The sequence below is a fragment of the Melanerpes formicivorus genome, unplaced genomic scaffold (genome assembly GCF_026170545.1).
Source record: "Melanerpes formicivorus ecotype bairdi unplaced genomic scaffold, bMelFor1.0.p_v2 SCAF_4, whole genome shotgun sequence".
NCBI classification, from domain to species: Eukaryota; Metazoa; Chordata; class Aves; order Piciformes; family Picidae; genus Melanerpes; species Melanerpes formicivorus.
This window is the reverse complement of record NW_027142356.1, coordinates 18,551,735-18,575,793: the sequence shown is the minus strand read 5'-3', so window position 1 is coordinate 18,575,793 and position 24,059 is coordinate 18,551,735. Positions and strand designations below refer to the sequence as shown.

General features: G+C 36.9%; 1 protein-coding gene across 6 annotated transcripts in view; it reads left to right on the top strand.

Annotated features, from left to right (window-relative positions):
• Positions 1–24,059, top strand: part of TLL1 (tolloid like 1) — a 126,613-nt gene that overhangs the window by 63,654 nt on the left and 38,900 nt on the right. For all 6 annotated transcript variants that reach the window (XM_068137138.1, XM_068137141.1, XM_068137140.1 and 3 more), the window contains 4 exons: positions 7,481–7,659; positions 9,311–9,416; positions 12,156–12,280; positions 18,953–19,068. In XM_068137138.1, the coding sequence (XP_067993239.1) occupies positions 7,481–7,659; positions 9,311–9,416; positions 12,156–12,280; positions 18,953–19,068 (526 nt within the window). The remainder of the gene's footprint in view (positions 1–7,480; positions 7,660–9,310; positions 9,417–12,155; positions 12,281–18,952; positions 19,069–24,059) is intronic.

The window sequence follows — 24,059 nt, the reverse complement described above, 5'->3', positions numbered from 1 at the left end:
AGCACATTAGCAAGTGAAGTGCTATTGAGCCTTTGTAAACATTAAAGATATTTTGAACAAGCGTAATGCATTACTTCTTGCAGCAGTTCATGGGAAGCTCATTCCAGAGGGGCAGTGATGAAAAAAGCGTATTTGAAATATAGCAGCTGGTTATGAGAGATGCGTGACCTACCTGAATGTCAGATTTTCTATATCAGGAATGAATGAGAGAGAAGTTTTGATTATCATAGACCCATACAACTGCAAGGGATCTCATAAAGATGTCTAATTTATTCTTAAGACAGAAATAGCTATACTTGAGTCATTGCAGACATACACTTGTCTAACTTGTTTCTAAAAACATTCAAAGAGGAATACTTCACAGCCTGCTAGGAAATGTAATTATTCAGTATCCTTAATACAAGAAGTGTACTATGTCAGGGGCAATATTTTGGTCATAGGTAAACCAGATATTTCTTTCTGCAATTGAAGTGCATTTACTCTTTTTCTTGTTCATTAGAGCTATAGAAAAAACAAATTTTTCTGCTTTCTTTTTTGAAGGAATGTATTATATACTTTGAGACTGTTGTTATGGCTAGAAAACTTCTAATTAATTTAATATTTCTTGCTAAGACATAAGTTTTTGATCATGTTGTTAGGCTGTTTGAAATTCTCTTCTGTTAGTCCTCATCTTTTTTCAAATTCAAAATCCTAAAGTAGGGCATGTTTGTCCAGATAAGTCTTTACTTCTGCTGAGCCAGGGTTAGAGCTAATCCACATGTCTTGTACTCTCTCCTTCCACTTAACCAAGTGGGGTACTTCATTTCTCAACAGCAGCCATTTTCAACTCGTGGTCAGTTAGGACATGACTACAAATGAAAATCAGAGTTCTTTGCACAGCACCCTATCACTGGTTCCAAGTGTATGCCATGCTTTGGACATCTCAGGACACCAAAGAGATCTTTATAAATCTCTTCTCTGATCTGTTAAAATTGCTATTAATTCCAGTCTTGTCTTCATGATATTTAGCAGTCATTTTTGACACTACAAGTTTTAGGAGCATCTTCTCTATATTCTCTTCGTATAATGTTCCAACCAGCATTATTCTTCTCTTTGTATAAGGGTTCTCGCGTTTGCTTATGGGCAGGTTGTGAGGAAAAATGTTCAAAAATTTACGGTGGTATCCTTCCCTCCAATCAGAATGATTTCATCCATCACAGTCTTAAACTGCATTTGCCTTGCTTATTTAACCAGTTTTGAGCACAATTAATTGTTGAACTATTTTCCCTTCATAAAGCTGAAACATTAACTTAGTAGTTTGAAATGTTGTAATTACTGACAGTCATTTCTACCTATTAGCTGCACATGTGTGAATAAGATACATATATAGTATAGAGATATAGTATTAAGACAGTAGTCTTTGTGATTCTTCTGCCAAAGCAGAATACATCAAAATTAATACCTATTACAGCAAAAATTTATACAACTAATTGGTGAGGGCAAGTAAAACTCTCATCTGTAAACAGGTTTAAAAGAGTTTTCATTCACTACTACTTTATGCTGGCTATCAGATAGGAAATTCCTGAAGACAATCAGTATACTTCTCTGTATGCAAAGACAAAAAAGAGGTCAGCAAACTGGGATGTCCTCTAGTCACTTGCTCTTAATAAATATTACTGAGTACAAGATGAAGCTTCTTCTTAAATAGTGTGACAGAACAAGAAGAATTTGTCATATTGTTCTGGTCTCTCAGCATACCTTTGATCTAACTTAGTGGCAATTTTTGTTCTTCACTAGGGGATCTGAGTACTTTTTATGACAAATTTTCAATGAGTTATTACAATTACTGCTGTATCCTCTTGTATTGGTATTTGACAAAGCTGTTCGAGAAATCAGTTCTCTTTCTTGTGCTTCCCCAAGCATTGTAGACCAAATGTGGGTTTTTTGAACTCACTCATATATTAAATAGACATTTGTCTTAGTTTGAAGAATGGACAGATAAAATTTTATTTCCCCATAAGAGCAAAATAAAATGCTCTTGTTGAATTGGAAAGAAATACAGAATGATATTCAAAAATATACAGAAAAAAATACAGAATATGTGAATCCTTAACACCTAATACATATTCGAAAGAACACAGGGTACATGAAAACCTCCCCAAACCCTTCCCCCAACCAGACTAAAGCAAAAGCCCCAGTGCTCCTTTTCTCCCTCCATTGCCTGCCTTCCATTAGGCCTAAACAGGCCAAAATTGTGCAGGACAAATTAGTCAGTCTTCTGCAGGCCATAAAGAGGCCTGAGATACTCCTCCATGTTGCCCGATAAGGACTCCTGATGGAGAGCAGACAGGAGGGAGAAAAAAGGCAGAAACTAACTCTGCAGCCAATTTTATAGGGATACAGGCATTATGGGAATGAAATACAAAGATTACACTTTCCAGGGGTGTATCTTACAGACCATCTAGTCCTCCTGGAAGACCTCTCTGTGATTTAAGACCTCCCAGTGCCTTACAGGCAAATTCTTAAAAGTTGGGGAAATGGGTAAATTCATGGCCTGAGGTTCTGCAACATTCTTTTGTTTTAAGAAGGATTACATGTTCTAAAAGGTGCCCAGTGACTTTTATGGAATGAAAATAAATTCAGTTATGGTAAATACTCCATGGCACTAGGGCTCTCAGCTGGTAGTTAACTCTGCCAGCTGGCATTCAGCCTACCCACAGCTGTTGACAGCTTTTCTAGGGATTGTTGTATGGCCTTGCATGTGGGTGTGACAAGGTGCAGGTGTCCAGTTGTCACAGTTTAAACTGCAGTGTATTAACATAAATGGAATGAAGGATGATGTATGTTAATATACTGACCGCTGTTAACTAAGAAGTGGACTCAGTGGGCTATTCTTTATAGTATTGGGTTGGTTGTCTTCATTGAATAGGTGAAGCAGTAGTCACTTTTGCCATCACAACAAATCCTCTTATGACATTGAATGAGCACATTTGGTAACCATAATTGGTCCCTGACAACAAATAAATTCATCAAGCCAGCTCATGGCCAGCATCTCCTTTGTACAGAATGAGTTATATTTATGGTTGAAAGAGTTGTGTTTTCACCAAGTAAAAACCTGTGCTTCCTCAGTGAGATCTTATTAATGAATTTTGTGAACCTCTTTATATGGCTTTGTGTAACAGTGAGGTGATGTTCTGTGAACTTAGTACGTTTATGAATTTCTGCAGTTTTTCATCAAGAAATTCCTATAATTAGTGCCATTGCAAAATAATACTGTGATCTGTGAGGATTTTTATCTTGCCACATGCTGAAGAGTGCAGCTTTATAAAGAAGTGCAACACTGTCTCTGCCCGATTCTCTCTTCCTTCATATTAATTTAAGAGTGTTTTTGATAGTAGCTGTGAATTATATTACTTAAAAGAATGAGTGTATTGTTCCAGACATTTCACTTTCTGTCACTTTTTTCTCCTTGCAAACCATCATTGGTCAGCTAGACTGATTAAATGGAATTAGAGATTCATAAATAGTTACTGTCTCCAAACGGTGTCTGGTGCCATAAAGATTAAAGAGATGAGGAGCTTTAAAAGCTGGCAGTTGTCTCAATTTAATGGGCGTGATAAGTTCTTATACCGCATATAGAAGTCTTGGTCTTTTGCTGAACATACCTGGGATCAAAACCTTGGTATTGCATAATAATTTGTTTAATAGATGTGGTGTTGTCATTTTCCTCACGTTTTGACTCAGTGCAGTTGTCAAAATTATCAGAATCTTGTAGGTCAGTTGGATGAATCTGGTGTGCTTGACATGATGCTCAATCTAGCAAATCCTAATCACCTTTCCAGTGTACATTGCTGCTATTTTAAGACCTAGTGTTAATTCCAATTTTCTTTTGGCATGTAAAAAAACAAAACCAAACCAAAGCCTCAATAAATTTAATCACTGTAAGGCAATTATGATGCTCATCTGGATGCTTGTTTTCAGGAGCAGGCCAGCATTAAAAAAGCAGTTCCCAATGTGCTGGGTTTTAGGTGTTCATCTTTAGACAACATAGAGGAATACTGTGTGAAAGATTGCAGTTAATTTTTTTGTTTCTGATAGGAAAGATCTTCATCTTCTGATTAAGATCTTTCAAATGTGTCAGATGAGGTACCCAAAGTCATTATACATATTTGATAATGCCCAACTCTCTTGTTTTATGACTATAAAGTGTCCAATTATATTTGTGAACACCTGAAAATATATCTGGTTTATCAAATACCACTAAAAGTTTTTAGAGATGATCTTAAGCACTTCTGGTTTTGAGAAGCAATCAACTTCTTGCTTTTGTTAGTGGCATTTCACAGAATTATAGAATTGCTTTTTGGGGAAAGATCTCTTAAGATTGAGCCCAACCTTTTTTCTTATTTTTAAATAAATTGGTTAATTAGTTATTTACCATATTTTCTTATAAAACCAAATTGTGTTAGTAACTTTAAATGTTCTACTAGCTGTTTTGTTGCTCTGCTATTATTGCACAGCTATTACTTGGCCTTTTCTAAGATACAGGACACAACATTAAAAGGTTACAACCTCTTTTAGTTCAAATGGAGCAAAAAAGACAGGAAGAGATAAACTGTAGTTAAATACTTCCTTTATTCTTTTGCTCTTGTGAATAGTGTCAATAAAAGTAGAGCTGGAGATTGTCTGGAATAATTATTTATTATTTTTTCACTTTTTCTATCACTGCAAAAATTGTATTTAAAATCTACGGAAAATTTTAAGCCACCAAATACAGAATAGAATAGAATCAACAAGGTTGGAAAAGACCTCAGAGATCATCAAGTCCAACCTATTACCTATCATCTAACACGTCATGACTAGCTAAACCATGGCTTCAAGTGCCATGACCAATCCTTTTTTGAGCACTGCCAGGGACAGGGACTCCACCACCTCCCTGGGCAGCACATTCCAATGGCCAACAGCTCTTTCTGTGAAGAATTTTCTTCTCACCTCAAGCCTAAACTTCCCCTAGTGCAGCTTCAGACTGTGTCCTCTTGTCCTAGTGCTGTTTGCCTGGGAGAAGAGACCAACCCCCACCTGGCTACAATCTTCTTTCAGGTAGCTGTAGAGAGCAATAAGGTCTCCCCTTCTTCTCCAGGCTAAACAACCCCACCTCCCTCAGCCTCTCCTCATAGGGCTTGTGCTAAAGACCTCTCACCAGCCTCGTTGCCCTTCTCTGGGCATGTTCAAGTGTCTCAATATCCTTCTTAAATTGAGGCTCTCAGAACTGGACACAGTACTCAAGGTGACTGGCTGCCAGCTGGATGTGGCACCGTTCACCACCACTCAGCTTGGCCCTCCAGCCAGTTCCTAACCCATCACAGAGTGCTGCTGTCCAAGCCACAGGCTGACAGCTTGGCCAGGAGTTGCTATGGGGGATGGTGTCAAAGGCCTTGCTGAAGTCCAAGTAGACTGCGTCCACAGTAGTGGATGACTAGTGAAAGATAAAAGCCTGAGTAAAATGTTATTGAAAGTATCTGTGGTCCTTTAATTATGTTTGCATGCTCATCTGTAGCTATAATATTGATTCTGCAAACATGCAGTCTGAAAAATATGTTAAGCAAAACTGCATGTCAGGTGCAAAGGTGAAAACATGCGCTGTAGAAGCGTGAGATAAATTTGTGTAACAGCTCTAAATTTTGATTTTAATCTTATTTCTATTGTGCTCAATTTTATCACCTGTATTTTTAGGCACATCTTAAGGTAGTTTCTAAAAAATGTATTTTTTATGTCCATGTTTATGATGATACAGTGTGAGGGAAATACACAGAGCAATACACAGCTGGTTTTTATTTTGTTACTGTAGTATAGAACACTGTAACATTGACAATGGAAACTAATTAAAGCCGGGAGTCTAACTTGCTATTGTATTTATTTTCCTGCCTTGAAGAGAGTTATGAAGAGAAGACACCTTAAGAAATTATTTAAACGTGATATTGCACAACTGTAGCTGATGCACTGAGCCTGATTCAGTGCTTTGACCTAAAATGGTGATTCATAACTATCCTTAGAATTGTCTGAAGCGGGGAGAGCGAACTTTTTTTGAATGTAGGAATACTTGAGAAGCAGTTGAGATATCGAGGAATTATTGTAAGGTATTGAATTGTTGTATTTTCAAAATTGTTTCAAAATCCTTGATTCATCCCTCCTAGACTGTTGTATAATATTTTCTTCTGAAGTAACTTGTGTGACCTTTTAAAATTTAGTTGTATTAGACACTAAAATGACCAGCTGTGACTGGCTGACAAGCCAAATAATGAAAGTGAAAAGTCTTTATGCCACCGCAAAATCTGAAAAAGAGAATAAGTAAATGTTGTCAGTAGAATTCAACATATTCTGCTGTGTAAATGTCACATCAGATTAAAAACAACAACAAAAAACCCCAAACATAAAAAAGCACAAGGATTGTGGGCATAGAGTGTAGGTGATCTGCTCAGTACAATTCCATTCCATCTGACAGACTGCAGAATTTACCAAGTAGAGATGGGAAATCAGACTTTTAAAAGGGAATATAATGCTGCCTTGAAATATTTAACATCTTCAGAGGCGACAGAGAATCAGTTTACAGAACCTGAAATTGTCTTCCCTTTGGTATAATTTGCTTTATTCTCCTTTCTCTCCTTTCACTAGAAGACTTTCTTTTTTAACCAGAAAGTAAATGCTTAATGTGTGAATGCTGAAAAGGGCATATTTTTCCCATAAGTTTACACTGAAATAATGGAAGAGTAGAGGAACAGGAATAAAACATGAGAGCAGTTGTGAAGCAGGGTTTTTGGTTGCTTGTGTGTGGGTTTTCTTGTGAAAATACAGCTTTCTGGGACTAAGCTTGCTATTACAAGAAAACAGGATTCGTTATCTCGTTCAGGATATCGTCCTTGTTTGTATGCTAAATGAATATCGTACAGGAGTACTATTGTACTTGCATCACTTCTGCACCCCTTTATAGATGGAACTAATGAAATAGGATGACTTTTCAGATGCAAATAAAGCAAACTTACCAGAATTGAGTGACCAAGTGTCTAGTAAGTGTTGTCAAGACAATGCAACAAAAGTACGGCAAAGAAGAAACCTTACCTTATTCTTTCCATCTCCTTCTGCACGTAGGCAAGAAAGAAGTGATATGCATGGGTGAGATGGTAGTTCCTGTCAACTTTTATGATTCATTGGATGAAAAATTCCTATGTCATTTAGGGATACAAGGCTACAATTGACAGTCCTGTTGGTCATAGCTAGCATCTTATAAGACCTTGAATAAAAACACACCCAGAACATTAATGTATCCTGTTTTAGACATTGTGAATAATAAATTATTATTGCAGTAGATCTAGAGTTTGTGAGACTGTAGAAATTGCATAGTGCGTTGTTCTGCATCTAACATTTCCTCATACTCTAACTGAATCTCCTGTATGATCTGTAGATAAATGCATGAAAACTTTCACCTGTGTTTGTGCTTTAATTACAGGTGCTGTTCTTATGTGGGCCGAAGGGGAAATGGTCCTCAGGCTATATCTATTGGGAAAAACTGTGATAAATTTGGAATAGTTGTCCATGAGTTGGGTCACGTGATAGGTTTTTGGCATGAACATACACGACCAGACCGTGATGACCATGTCACCATCATTAGAGAAAACATCCAGCCTGGTGAGAGACTATAATAGGTCCTTTATTTTGAGGGGGTGGGGGACCTATTTATTTTTTGTTTTCATTATCTACTTCACTCTCTTAAAACTTAACACTGCATAGCAGAAATTGACATTCATGCCTACTATTCCTCTTAGCTAGACCGATCTAAGGCTGATTCACAAATAAATACTGCAACTAAAATAGAATCTTTTCTAAACATCTGGACAACTAGTAAGTCATTAAATAATGTTGGTTAGAAAGAGAGAAATAGTAGTTATGTTTAAAAAATTGCAGGAAGCCTTTGCTCTTAAATGCCTTTGAAAATAAAGTTTCTGTGCTTGAGAAAGGGCTTTTCTTTCATAGTGGCTACATATCATTAAATAAAGACAGTAGCTTCTTAGCTGCCCAAGAGATTTAGACCTGGAAGGTAAGATGAGGTCTTTGAATATGTTACAAGGATGGGCACTGTTCCCACAGTTTTCACATTACTCATTTCCTACGGAGCCTGCACCTTTGCCAGTAGCCTTGATGCAGTTGAGACAAAGTGTCTGAGGAAACTGAGAACTTCAAAGTGTGACAGTCTTCTCTTTCTCTCAGTCTAGCTCTTGTGCCCACACTTGTGAGGCATGGACAAGATGGGAGGGAACTAGGCATGTTTGACTTGCAATGCACATAAATGTGCAATGCACATAAATCTTTATTAAAAACTGGTTTTGATGTACAGGAATTCTCTGCTCAGGAAGGAGTAAAACTGTCCAGTAATAGTTCAGAATATTTGTCTGTTCCTATAGAAAAATGTTTTAAAACAAAATAGATTGGAGATGCAAAATCTTTACCACCTCAGCTAGGACTGTGGGAAGATGACTGGTAGGTGATACACACTCCCACGAGTCTCTCAAGTCCTGAAAGGACACATGCTTCTAAGCCTTCCTTCTGTTCTCTCTGTGTCATGATTTGTGTAAGTGCCATAAGTACCCTCCCTATGCTTATTCTGTAATGTAGAAACTGTCTGAGTGCCATCTTAAGCTTCCTGCTATTTTCTTTGAGTAATCTCTAGTTTCTGGCTGTTTGTCTAAGAATGTTTATTGTCACATGACATGAGTTTGAGGGTCACTAAATGGAATGAGGAATTCATAACCTCCAAGACACCTGGGTTGTGCTATATGTTGGTTAATAATGTAAATCCACTGTAGGTTTTTTGCAAGACACTAATGGTAATATGAATTGGAGTAAGGGATGTTTTGCTCCTCTTAACACACTGATTAGGAGAAAAAACTTCCGATCTGGAACAACAATGGTAAGTATAATTCCTTAATGAGGAGGTTTCTTCCAGGGTCTTTGCTGTCAAAATCATTTCTTTCTGGAATTAAGAACTAGGCCAAGAAATTTTATGGATTCTACATGGAGTGCCACATAATGTGTGGAGCCTCTATGTAGGTTAGATGAATGAGAGTAGTCTTTCTAGATGCCTAATATAGGATTTGACATGTTTCAGAAGATATCTGCCCTCTTAGTTAATAAAGTCACACAGTTACTCCAAATGGCTAAGACAGTCAGTGAGTGATTAGGTCAGGATCTTTGTTGGTTTTCTTTTCCTGATTAGTTCTTCACACACACACAAAACAAAGACAGAGAGATTAAAGGAAGTCTAATTATCAATCATTCTTAGGTCAGGAATACAACTTCTTGAAGATGGAGCCTGGAGAGGTGAACTCCCTTGGGGAACCATATGACTTTGACAGCATTATGCACTATGCCAGGAACACCTTCTCAAGGTTGGAGTCTCAGGTTATACCTTTTGACTTTTAATTCTATTCTATTCCTCTCCATGAATATTAAGAACTGTGTTTTTTAAGGATTCTGAAATTCTTAAAAGATCCCTTGCTATAGTATTCTTACATTCAAAGCACAGCTTGTTTATTTTAAGTCAGAATAATGTAATTACATTTTTAAATACATTTCATTTCTGTTCAGTTTCAAAGCAGCCTTTTGATCTTGCTTCAGTTCATTAAATTTTAAGACAAAGTAATCTGGAAATGTTTCATATAATACTCACTTTCTTTTTATCTCCACAAAAAGTTGAATTTCAGAAAACCCAAATAAGTGAAATGGTTAGGAAATTTATGTGTAACATGGTCTGTCCTCTTATAATCTCATTTGATACATAATGCAGGTGGAATGTCTACTACACAAACTACAGTCTTTGTTAAGGACCACAGCCAACCATTTATAACAGAAGCTGCAGCCTCTTCTCTATTGCTTGTATAGATTGTTACTGTCATCAAAAGCATATAATAAAGAGTTCTGCTGGTTTTACTTTGACCTGCTGCAGGTTGATCCATTCTCAACTCCAGGCCATATGTGGCTTGCTCTGAAAACTGATCTGATTGTGGGGAGCTGTTCTCATAGGCTAGCCCTTCTGTGGGGAATAATTGAAGGAGTCTTCCACCTGGTCTCTTGTGGTATTTCATACAGAATTGCAGTTCAGTTAATTGCTCTCTAAAAATACTAGAATGAGTTAAAAAAAAAAAAGTAAATTCTAATAACCCCTACACAAAAAGGAAAAAAAAAAGAGGTGTTAGTTTGAGAGGTTATGTACTTGGTGCTTTTTTAAATTTTTGTCCAATTCATGCATTTTAAAGCAAAAATTCTAGACAACCTGAGACTCTGAAATAAACTGAAAACTGTCAGAAACCTCAAAAACCAGTCTTTGCAGATTTCTTAGGTTTGTTCTCCTCTCTCTATATGACATTATTAAAATCCTAGCACAGGATGCATTCAGCATACACATAATTCATCCCTGGAAAAGCATGGGAGTGAGCCACATGAGGTAGATATTAGTCACATTGCTTAATCCAGTTACAGATACCGTTACTTAAAGGAAGAGCTTATAAGAACCTATATAAAATACTGTAATTTAACAAGCTGGAACCCCTCAGACTCCTAGGGCAGTGACAGCATCAAGATAATTTGATTTGCCAGCCCTGATCTTGCCACTTTCCATGCTGGCAAAAAGTGATAGTGCTATGAGTAGGCATGACCTGCCCCAAGGAACAAGAGTTTGTTACTTCACACTGTTGAAAAATAACCAGCGAACCCTTGAGGTCATGCACTGATTTTCACTGATTTATCTGGAAAGCATGAGTTGTGCTCAGGGTGGCATATTGCCACCTGTTTGTTTGACTTTACTCACTGGGATAAATAATAGAAATCAGAATACTTCATGAAGTTCTAGTCACACACAATGAGGTTGTTCACACTGTGTTAAAACTGTTAACAGATTATTGCCTTACTAAAGTGGTAAGACGTTTCAGAGAGGATTGTTTTAGGTCATACTAAAACCAGTGTAAAATAAAGTTGATGTATAGATACAAATATTTTTTTTCAAAAATAATGTGCCTTATTCAAAATTATTTCAAAACAATTTTTTTTCAAGATAATGTGCCTTATTTATATAAAGTGAATAATGTCATAAGTAGTTTTTTTTTCCCCCCACTGTTTAGATTAGGATAACATCCTGATACAAGAAACCTGAGAGCAGTACCCACAATATGCAAAATAAATGAAAAACAATCTATATTTGTAACCAGTATTCCTAATTAGAAGGACCTACATTGTGCCTGAAAATACCAATTTTACTTCTCAGTAAAAGCCCTACATGTATACAAAAATTTATAGAATAAAAGAATACAGAAACATACTAATCTGTTAACTTCCATTTTATAGGATTTGAGTGATTCTTCAAATTCTGTAACATGATAATAGAACTTAGTTTAGTACCTTGCCCTTTTAAATTTAATGCCAAAATATTTTGTATCACATTTGGGAAATTTTGTGTAAAACTGCATATTTGGAACAAGTGTGCTTCTTTACTACATGCACTTTTGTAGGGTGAGTGTTAAATGCAGATACGGTAAGTTCATATATTTTACTGAGAAGCAAGCAGAGACTGGCAAATAAGCATTTCTCTTTCAAAAGCAGCAGCAGGTAGAGTAGAATTAGGTGTGCGATATAGAACACCCAACAGAAGAATGATTAACAAGTGTGCCTGACTTAACCTGCTCTTATTTGTGTCAGTCAGACTTTGTTAGAAATAGTAACTTTGTGATTAAGAATGTTGTGAATGGGCCTAATTTATGTGTTTTAATATAATTTTATAATTTATTTTTTTCAGTGTATCAAGAACTTAACAGTAGTGCCTTTTTCCTGTAAAGTCTTAATAGTAGTAAGAGATTTCCCTCCTTGTGTCTAACAGGAATACAAAAACTGATATATGTTTACTGATGTACTGAAAGAAGATTCTTTTTTGCTAACTTTGCATAAAGTTTGTCAACTTGAGGAATCTTTATGACGTGTTCTCTGTATTTAAAGTTCTGCATTTTACCCTCTTATTTATACCAAATGTCAATTCTAGATTTACAAACTAGCATTATACAATCATAAAACTCCGACAGTTTTATGACAGACACCTGATAGGGGTTTTTGGGGTCTATTTTTATTTTCATTTTTTTTAGGGGCATGTTTCTGGATACCATTCTCCCTTCCCGTGATGATAATGGTATACGACCTGCCATTGGCCAGCGTACTCGTCTAAGTAAAGGAGATATTGCACAGGCAAGGAAGCTGTATAGATGTCCAGGTATTGCACCACAAACAAACCAACCTACCTATGAGCAACTATTTGACTTGTTGTTCAGGAGGAATGATACATTTTTTGAGTCAGCTGCTCAGTAGTCTGTTTCCATGTTGGCAACTGACATAGGCAGTTCAAGAACTGAATCATTAAAAAATGCAAAATGGAATGCAGAACACTTTAGGACAGATAAACTGTATGAAAAATAGCTTAGCTCTATGCATGATATCTCAGTCCTCTTATTCCTTAGCTGTTCAATCACTAGACAAGAAGGGGGAAAAAAGAAGGGGTGTGTGTGGAAGTTCAGTATCGTTTCTGGTTTATATATTGACTGGAGTCCTTTTTGATTTGAATTCAGGTGGAGTGCAAAAGAAACAAATTAAATTAGTTCAATCGCTTTGAACACATTACTTTTTGTTGTTGTTGTTAATATGACAAATAAGCCAGGACAACTAAGTTGTCAGCTCTTTTATGGATTAAGTGGTTAGAACTTAAGACAAAATTTCTACAGTTTTAACAGAGAGATTTGATATTTGAGTATCTTCTTCCTGATTCTAGCATCTATAATTTTAATGCATATCAGTATTTTATTGCAAAATAGTGTTGAGTGAGAGTTACTGTCTGTGTCAGTGACATCACTGGCAAGTCTGGTGAAACGCTGACACAACACTGTGGTTCTTGTTCTCTAGTGCTAGCTCTTTGCTAAGTTCTGGCTGAGTTGTAGACATCTCAAAACAATAGGTTTTACTTTCCTTGCTGTAGTCATGACTGATACCAGTTTTACCTTTGGTGTCAACCAAAGCAGTTCAGAAGTGCCATCTCTCAGTGAGAATTTGCCAGCAATGTTCTTATGGGAGCCTAGACATACCAGCTCTGGGCCTCAAGTTTTTACATCCCTCCTGCTCCTCATGGGAGTAACTGTTTTGAGAAGGACTAAGAGGAATCAGGACTGAAGTAATGGAGCTACTTCAAATTTTTATCAGCAACAGTGTGATCTGCTGAGGATCTGGGGCATCTGATGTGCATTTGATGTACACTGTACAGCTGAAGTATGCTTTTCGTTTGTGCTGTAAGTACACTGAATCATAATCTTCTATGTACTGAGAACACATACAGTGCCTCTGGGCCTACCAGAGGAGAAGCCACTCTAAAATATTTTCTTTAACAGCTGTTCTTTTTGGAATAATTATTTCTCTTTCCTTTTGGTACAAAAAGGACTTGAATAACAATGGCATTATTTCTAATAAGATTCTTCTTGGCAGCATTATTTCTGATAAGAGTATAGAGAGAGTAAGAGTTCCTTAACCACAGATAATACATATATTATAATAAAACACAAATTTTGGAGACCAGAATAACCTATAGAATTAAAATCACTGTGAAAGTAGTGGGTATTTTAAGATCACATTGACTTAAAAAATAATCATGAAGTACAGCCTATACTAGTCAGTGTATATATTATTTAACATGCACTTCAGTCAAATGAAAAAGATGCCATGTGCTTTTGGAGCTAATGTTCAAATAATTATTCAGATAAAATGTCTTTTTCATATAATTGATAAAAATCATAGAATCATAAAATCAATAAGGTTAGAAAAGACCTCAAAGATCATCAATTCCAACCTGTCACCCAAGACGTCATGACTAACTAAATCATGGCTTCAAGTGCCAAGTCCAATCCCTTTGTGAACACGTCCAGGGACAGGGACTCCACCGCCTCCCTGGGCAGCACATTCCAATGGCTAACAACTCTCTCTGTGAAGAACTTTCTCCTCACCTCAAGCCTAAACTTCCCCTGGTGCAGCTTGAGACTGTGTCCTCTTGTTCTGGTGCTGGTTGCCTGGGAGAAGAGACCAACCCCCACCTGACTACAACCTTCTTTCAGGTAGTTGTAGAGAGCAACAAGGTCTCCTCTGAGCCTCCTCTTCTCCAGGCTAAACAATCCCACCTCCCTCAGCCTCTCCTCATAGGGCTTGTGCTCGAGGCCTCTCACCAGCCTCGTTGCCCTTCTCTGGACATGTTCAAGAGTCTCAATGTCCTTCTTAAATTGAGGGGCCCAGAACTGGACACAGTACTCAAGGTGTGGCCTAACCAGTACAAGGTCACAGTGACTTCCCTGCGCCTTCTGGCCACACTATTTCTGAAGCAGGCCAGGATGCCATTGGCCTTCTTGGCCATCTGTGTAATGATGAGTTATAATTTATTTAAATGGTATGAAAATCTTGTTGAAAGTTGGTTTCACAGTATTTTAAAAGGGTGGTTGTTCATCAGTGGCGTGCACTTTAAGCTATTTTTTGCAGCACTGGTAAACATGGGTCAGAGGGGTAATGAAAAGGAACAGTGCTTGCAGGATCATGCTCCTTTTCTGGCACTTCAACAAACTGCAATAAAAGACTTTTGTTTTCTAGCCTTGCTTATATGAGCCAGTCCGTTAAAGAAAGTGAGTTTTAAGAGAGAGGAAAGGACATAAGGATTTTCTACAAATTAAAAATAATATACTATTTAAGATGTTATTTTTCTTAGTTAATATTTTTAATATAAGCTGTGTAACTGAAATAACAAAACACAAATGCAAACATCCAATAAAGAAAGGAACTCTCTGAAAGCTTCACAGTACTTGTGATACAATAAATTTACCAGCAAATAATGAGACTGAAAAGTCAGACAGTAAGTTTTTGGTTTTATGAAAAGAATCTTGTGATCCTTGTATATAGCAGTCTCTGACACTGTTGTTTTTGGAGGCATGCTACATTTCCTATTTCAAACAAAAGATGTTAATCATGATGTCTGCTTATGATAAACAGCAGTGAATATTTTGAACATTAACAAACTCTGGATGGTTTCATGTGTTCATTTTTATTGCTGTAAATGAAATGCAATGAAAGTGCAGAAAACAGCAACTTAAATAAATTTTCCAGAGTTCTGATTATTACTGTAAGCAGTTTCTGCTCCCAGAAGCCAACTGTGTTTCCTGGGGCCTGTGAATATGAAGTTGAGCTCAGGGCTGCTGGAGAATACAGCTGATCTTTGCACAGTGAGGCAGCTGAGCCTTCCAGGTTATTTTAGTTACTCAGGATATTCAGGGTCATTATTCAGGAAAGGGCTTAGTAACAGAGAAACAGTTTTGAGCTTTGAAAAGCCAAGGATTGAGATTTGATAACCTGTCATTCATCAGCTGAGTAAGTGCTAGGACTCAACAATCTAGCAACAGCAAAATTGGTAGTTTGTGGGAGGTTTTTTGTACTTAGGATTTTGGTCAAAGGAAACCATAACTGCTGATATGGCTCTGTTGTATTTTAATACTCAGTTACATTGTTACATGGCAGAATAATAAGGAGAAAGTGAGGAACTAAGCTGAGGATCCTTCCTCTGCCAATCTCATTTTGGCATTTGAGAACTGATATTGAACATGAAGGCTGAATTACAACAGTTTTCAAGTTAATGGAGTAATAGAATATGTTTTCTTCTACTAAAATTCAAACACAGGTCTAATTTATTATATAGAAATTTTAGGTGATTTAAAATTCATATGAAGTTTTATAGGAAAAAGAGAATAAGAAAGGGAAATGGTGGAGAAGGGTCCTTTGACAGAAAGAGAGGACAAGAAGCAAGTGGGTAGAGTGAGACTGAATAATGGATGGGAACTGAGGCTCAGACTAACAGGAGAGGCCTGGTCAGAGGAAGAGAATATGGATGGAAGATCAGCAATTTAACAAATTGCCATGGTCTTCGATAGTAGGTGTGGAAGACAATTCGTGAAGGATACCTATCCTTGCTGTTTTCTGTACTGTTACTGCTGTTCTTCAGGCTTAACTTGCTCCCATCTCTATTAAATTAGAAAAGCGTGATCACCTAGAAGTCAGCCATTATTTGCTACATAGAGACAATAAAGTTTTTTTTGGGTTAAGATAACTTCTTTATAAAGGGGAATCAAGTCAACAATAAGACACTGCATTCTAGTAAACTGGTTTAAGTTTCTTAGTTTAACAAGTACAATCAGCAAGATATATTTTTAGGGCTTTGTGACAACTTTGTATGCCATAAATGTATAGTTACACAGACGGAAGTCAAAGTTAAAAGTATTTAAGATCTTAAGTCTCTTCAGAAAAGGTTAAACTAACATTAGCTGTATATGACAGTTTGTATTTGTTAGTGCTGTGTGGACAAAGGACACTTGGTTCTCTACGTGTCCTGGAAGATCTGGGCTTCATCCTTTGCAGATTTCACTGTAATCCTTAATGGAACTTGACCCTGCGCATAGGCCAGCCTGGAGAGGTGTTGTACACAGGCTGTGTAATTTGAACACTGGCACAGAGTTCACTGGCAGAAGCTGATTTGTATAAGCATGTAATCTCCCTGCTGCCTGCACCCATTGCAAGAAGAAGCAAAGAAATAGTTTCCCTTTCTTTACCACAGAAAAGTTTAGCAAAAGTTTGTCTCAGGCCATAAACCAGACAGGAGATTTTTTTTTTTTTAATTTTTTGTTTATAGTGTGTGCATGGGGAGAGCTAAAGTGGCATTTCTGCAAGTGATCCAGCCTAGTAAAATTAATATAAGGTGTGATATTTGAGAGGGGAGGAAAAAAAGCATCAGAGAAAACACTGACAGTGTTAATTATTAACAGTGGACTAAAAATATACAAATGCTCTGTAAAGAAGAGAAGTATAAGATTGAAGCTGAAATTAATTTCTTCTGACATGAAATATACCAGGATTGTTTCTGAGGAAATTTAAATTAAGTGGCACTTAGAGCTCATTTTCCTTCTGCATTTCATTCCCAAAATCAGTTCCATTACTAATGGACAGTTACATGGTAAAATGTTTATAGTATACCATTTTATAAGCCTAAGCACAAATACCATAGTTGCCACATTTCAATTCAGAGAAAATGTGTGTATTCTCTCTAGTGATAGAATTTAAACTGTTTTAATTACTATGTATCCTTTTCTCAGGAAGTTATTTTTGAATGAGAAATGCCCAAATACCACCCTGTCTACAGCAGTTCTGGAAGCCAGCCCGGGACTCATATCCCAGAGATAATTAATTCAGCTATTCATTGGTATAAGATGTTCTTGTTAGAGTTTGCTTGAGTAATCAGGAATTCTAAATTAAATGTTAATATGGTGAAAAAACCCAGAACATCTTTTTTTTTTTTAGCTTTGCTTTCCTCTACTCCTGTAAAAGAATATTGTTTTACTCTTGGCCTTCTCTTTCGCATGCGTAGTAAGCTATGATACAATTCACAAGCTTTGGGGGAACCCAGTGCAGTACTCTGCAATTTATTTAAGTTGTTCATTCATTGCTGTGGTAAAAAGAAATTGTGGTTAATTACGGATATAATTATTTAGCACTGAATGCCTTTTTTAAATGTGTCATCTACAGTGACTGCCTGATATTTCTTAAAGATAAAACCGCATTTGTTAACTGGGGAGGAAAAGAATTTATTATCGTTTTCCTGTTTAATTCCAAAGGACATGATGATGGTGACTTTATCCATTACATTTTTGGGGGGGGGGGGGGCTGCAGCAATATTTCTTTTCTTTCCTCATCACAATAACCATTTCAGTGTCAGAGAGCATACTTAATATCTTGAATGTAATTTATGTCTGACAGCACAGTGTAGCTGTCCAATTACATCCTGGACATTTTTAACAAGAGAGCCTTTACAGCTGTGTCATCTGTCTTTATAATAAACAATCTCTTCCATTGTCCCTTTTTATTTAAAAAATTTCCGTATAATTTATAAATCATTGAGATTTTGATGACACAGTAGTTCACCTGCTGGCTGTGGCAGCACTGTAATTTGAAAACACTGCAGATCTGATTACACTGTCAGTCATAGGATAATATTCTCAAATTCACATCTCTCAAACCACATCTGCAAAACTGGTGGGTGAAACAACTTGATTAAGGTCACAAAAGATGACTGACTGAAGTGTTACACCCTATCAGAATCAGTTTTAGTGCTCAAGCATGGCATAAGCTTCCAATGCTGTATTTTAGTGTGAACAGGAATTATTAGTCAACCAACAGCTAGTAGTTGATTGACAGGTGAGATATGGACTCTAAAATCTTCAATAGTAAGGAATATAAAAACCTTTGGTCTTTTAGGACTTTACATTTGCTTTACTTTATTACTCATACCTCAAGAATCACTATTTCAAGAGATTTTGTTGAATGGAGGATTTATTTTTCTATCCCAATATAAATGAGTTTAGGTCAGACCAGTGTCTCACATGGGTGAAGGATGACATTAAATGAAATCACTGATGAAATTCCAGTGTGGTGCCAACTGTGCAGTGGCAGCTTTTGTTTCACTTTTGTTTTAATTCTTAAAGGACATGCCTAAGGGTGTGGTGCTTTTTTAACTGAAGCAAAATAATGTGTATAATTTTGCAGTTGACTGACAGCAATAACATTTTAAGACTGCTGTAATTTTGGTTATGTCAGCAGACAGCACATAAGCAAGAAAGTTCATGGAACAGAAACATACTCTGTAAAATGGAATGAATGTCAGACTGGTTTACAATCATTATTTTGAATAAATTGTAAAATAACTAGTCTGTTTTCCATTCTGCATCTACAGTGGATTAAATGAATTCTGAATAGATATTGGAAAGATGCATTTTTCTCTGTTGCATGCAACTTTATATTTTTACTGTATTCTGGTTTATTTCAGCCTGTGGAGAAACACTGCAAGAATCTGCTGGCAACTTTTCTTCTCCAGGATTTCCAAATGGTTATCCTTCCTACACACACTGCATATGGAGAATCTCTGTGACTCCAGGGGAGAAGGTACTTTAACAGTCCCTCAGCTAAGCACAGATGCTGTTTTCAGAATAAAATGTTGTATTTCTTTAACTTTTCAATAAGTTTAAAGCTTGCATAATAATTGAAAATAGTGAAATGCCATAAAAAATGGGACCATGAACTATGTGCTATTGCTTGACCTTGGTCTGTGGCATTAGAACTGCATCATCTGTTTGGTGGCTGTCCCTGTGAAATGAAGACATGAATTTGATCTGCTACATTTGCATCATGAAATCACTTCAAAAGTGGCTTTCAATCCAGTTGGTGGTTCAGTGTAAATGTGGAAGTGGTGGTTCAGGCTCCTGAATGCTCTCTTCTCCATCACAGGCTTGGATGAGCTGGCTGAGCTATGTGGACCTGATAGCTGGGCTCGGCCTAAGAAAGCTCTTAGTATGTTGAGTTAGATATTTCTAAAATGAAACCATAACATGGGGTGAAGGAAGTGTCATTGTAGGTGTTCTCTGGTATTGGTTCTATTGCTTATAGTTTTACATGAAACTGAGCACCAGTTTTAGGGGGAAACATGAGGAAAAAGAAATTGGCTTGGTGAGAGCAGTGTGCTATCCTGGTGAAAGCAAAAGCTGTTATTCTTGTGTACACTTTCAAAACATGCTAGCTGAATCTTGTTTTGAATTATTGGCTCAGATATTAGCCTGACTCAAAATAAGTAAGGATAGGGGGTCTGATGGGAAGTTTTACCCAAGACAGAATCTTTGGGGAAAATGAAATTACGCAAGTTTCTTTATAAGAAGCAGTGGACTATATTAAGCAGCCAAATACAGCCTAAAGACTAGAATATAGACCCTAGCACCAACCTCCATACTGAAGAGTCCAAAGTGGAAAACCCAGCGTTTGCCCACAGATATTTCAGTCGCTTTTGTCAGTGGTCTCGTAGTACATATTGGACATAGTTTTCTCCCAGTTCATGTATTTTTTGCTCCTTTCAGGCCAGGGTCCTGGTAGACCCTAAGAATGTATGTTCATGGTGTGCTAATAGTTCCTAAGGAGCTGTAAGAGCATTTGCCACTGTGGGGGATGAAAGCGAAGTAATTTGGAAAGCGTTTGTTCTCCTCTGGGCAAGAGCCAGATACAGGAGGAAAAATAAACACACTCTGTGCTGGGAGGACATGGGTAGCTCTGCAGGTTGTCAGGGAAAAACAAATGAAAGCAGATGAATAAGAGGAAGCTTGCGCAAAAGATGCAAATTAATCTAGATAGGTAATTTTATGGCTCCACTGTGTTGCTTCTCAGACAGTGCTGTGATAAGAACAAAAATGTCTTTGATGTCTGTTCCTCAGTTAAAAAAAATTGTAGTGTTCATCCACAATTATCACTAGCTTTTGAAAACAATATTAATATATGAGTTAGAAGATTATTACGCTGAAGTTTTCATCATATGCTCCAACTTTTTGTACACCTATTTGTAGACTTTACTGTAATTGCCATATGTCTTGAGACTGTAACCATCACTGGAGCTGTATTATGGTGTACAAAAGCTTAATAGAGAAATGCCCCTGTCTTCAAGTCAGCTAAGACCAGTTCCCTTCCCATCTTATCCCTTGCCCCAAATGGGGTAAAAAGACTAAACAGAATTTTCTAATTGAAATTTGATGTTATCAGTTGTGTCTGTAGAATACTCTTCTGACCTCCAGCTCTTATAGTCATCCATATAGTTAAGCAAGAGCAAAGTAAATGATATTTGTGTTAATGTCAAAAAGTCTGTTCTGTCAGTGCTATTCCCACAAGTTGTTGTCCATCTTGAAATAAAGGACTCTATTTGCACCAAGTACCTCATGTGAATAGAAAATAGCAGAAATGAGGTCTCAGTCTTAAGAGATGCATATACCATCCATGGTACCTTCAGGAATGTTGTCTAGAAATTAGAGTATGTATAAGTCCATCACATCATGTTATGAAACAGAAGTGAGGACTTCAGTCACCTAAAAATAGGTGACAATCCGTGAAAAGGCATCAGGGATTGTGTAGCTCTTGTCTCTTATATTTGGATTTAATGCTGTGCTTTTTGAGTATAGTTTAAAGGACTTCTATCCATGCTCTCTGTGAGTACAGGCACTTCCATTCGATGGCACTGAATGTTGTGAGGGATGGGGCTGCAGTGGTATACACTAGCTGCAGCATTCCTTTTATTGATAGGCATCATAAATTGCCAGACCAATCTATAATGTGCACATCCCTATTACTAAAACAAGGCAGTTCATTCACCTTTTACTGTCTCTTGAGATTTAAGACTGTATAGTAAACAACTATATGCAGTATATATACACATGGAAAAATCCCTGGGGGCGGATGATAGTGATATTGCATGTTCTCTGCGAGGGTGAACCCTGCCTTCTGGTGTGCAGAAATTTTGTTGGCATAGAGAGTTGCAGTTGTGCCAGTGTTTTTTTTAATCTGCCTTTTCAAATAAATTATATTGTGTTCCAGTTTTCCTTAGTGTTTTGTATGAATGATAAAACAGGACAGATAAATCCTTGGTTGATGTGGGCAAAAAAAATGCCACCTACAGAAAACATAATTAGTACTACCTGGTGTTTGCTATATATATTTTGTTCTTTCTCATCCCAGGCAGTAGGAGGTATGAAAAATATTCAGTGAAGCTGAAGCAGCAGAATAGAATCTGATATGTAATCAATAATTCCTTAATTGTGATGACAAATACCCATTGATCGTTTTTCCTATGGAGGCTTTTAGCCAGCCTGTCCCCTTGAACAAACCCTGCCTTGTCTAAAGCTCTAATACTTTGCAGAATTGCAAATCAGAATCTTAAATGTATTTACAGTTGCTTGGTTCCCGACCAGAAATCATGCTGTGACATATTGTGGGTTCTGCCTATGTACAGCTAATGAGTTCTGGTCAATGTTAAGGAATTGCTGAATCATCAAATGTCTTGGCACGTCAGAGTGAGGAAGGTCTGTGAAGGTTATTTCATATAGTTTTAAAGACAGAGGCCATTGAGGAGGATCATTAAATTTTAATGGTTTCCATCCAGATAACACCATTTTAAGACAATTACATGATCACATGTAAGTAAAACCGTTTTCCCCCCCAAACTATCCTAGTAACTAAGATTTGGAAAAGGCAGATTTCTGATAATGTCTCTGACATCCTCAGAGATAGATTCAAATAGCACTTGGAACAGTAATAAAAATCTGAAGCAGAGGAAAACATGAATGATTGTACTTTTAGCAAGTTCTGCACATTTCTCATGGAGAATAACATGGTAAATAGGTGATTTTGGAATTCTGACAATATTTGGCCGTTTATTTCTTGTACATATCACCTTAGGAGTGACTGAATAGTACAGGCAAAATGCCCTGTGGGTTAGACATCTGGGAAAAGGTACATATAAGGTAGAAGAAGTTTAGGGATGTAACATTGGCAAAAGCAATGGGGGGAGTTGTGAGGTTGCCTTTTGAGAAGCAACAGCCTAGTAAGTCTGCATCCAGGAAATTGGGAAATTGAAACAGGAGGTGCTGCAGTTAGACTAGAAGGAGCATTAAAGCACATTAATGGAGGACAGCACAGTAACCTAGTGAATGCTGTCTGGGGATCAGCTAATGCTTTGGGACGTGCCGTTTATAGGCAAACAATACACTGATCGGGAAAATTAGTAGTATGGCACTGAAAGATTTCTGTCAATTTTCTTAGTAACACTAGAAAGAAAACATTCTTGTTTTGTGAAATTAAAAACTGAAATAATTCTTCACCAAGGCACTAGTGAAAAACTGAGAAGGGAAAATTGAGAGCTGTCTGATGAGTACATCTCAGTAGTTCTGCCCCTGTGGTATAATACTGTACTTTCCTGTGTTTGGAGAGATACATGATGCCTTTAGAGGACATGGAAGTAAACTATAGCATCTGACAATCTGTTCCAGTTATGTTATATTTCCTCCTTTCAACTGTCAACAGCAGCTTCATAGGCTGCCATAGAGATATACTTTTGCAGTGTGAGGTATCTGCTACTATGCAGAAATTAATTGTAATTGGAGGTTTTATGTGTAAGTTCCTAGGATCAATGTTAAAAATAAAACCACTTATGGTCATAAAGAATATTTTTAGTTAAGTTGAGATATGTATTAATCTACACTGAGGAGCTGATTATTCACCTCAACCAAATGAAAGGGTGCAAATTGGAAGTGATTTTATAATACAAAATAGAAATTATATTTAATCTTCTTGTTTAGACTTATCCCTGAAATTGCAGGACACAATGCTAAGGATGTCCCAGTCAGTTAAAGTCCAAACTGTAGCTCTTCTGCAATCTTGTGATTTGAGTGGAGTCCTATTTTTGTGTTAAAAGTGTAAGTTTTTGGCTATTTAGGATCAGTATTTCTAAACCAAAGTGAGATAATGTAATTGCTTAGAGTAGTCCTGATATTAAGTGTTGAAAATAAGCCTGTTTACAGCTGTGCTAAGTAAAATTGGAAGTCTTAAGTGTAAAGTTCCATAAATGCACAGAACTCAGATTTCTGTATAAAAAGCTTTAATATTGTTTCCTTAAGAGTGATTAAGGTTCTGTGTACCATTGTTTTATTGATACTGCTTTCAACGTTACTGTCCACCACTGTCAATATTTAACTTGTCTGAAAGTAAATCATCCTCTCAAAACAGTAGTAGAAGGAAATACAAACCAAAATAAAATGTCAGGTTTTTAATTTTTTTTTCACACCTGTCAGTGCTGCTCGCAGTCAGAAGTCAGAATGGAAGAGGAATTATCAGGGGAGTTATCAAATAACGTACTTAAAATTGCATTAGCACATTATTTTACCCTATTAGTATTCTCAAATGTTTATTTCTTAGTGGAAAGCTCACTGTCAGCAGTTAAATGTTAGTAGCCTGTCTTCAATATGCTTACATATGTAACACTAAATAAGAAACATTTAGTGTAACAGCTTTTCCTATAAGAAATAACTGAAGAGAGGTTAATAAGTGTCTAAGTAGTTGGAATCCTGCTA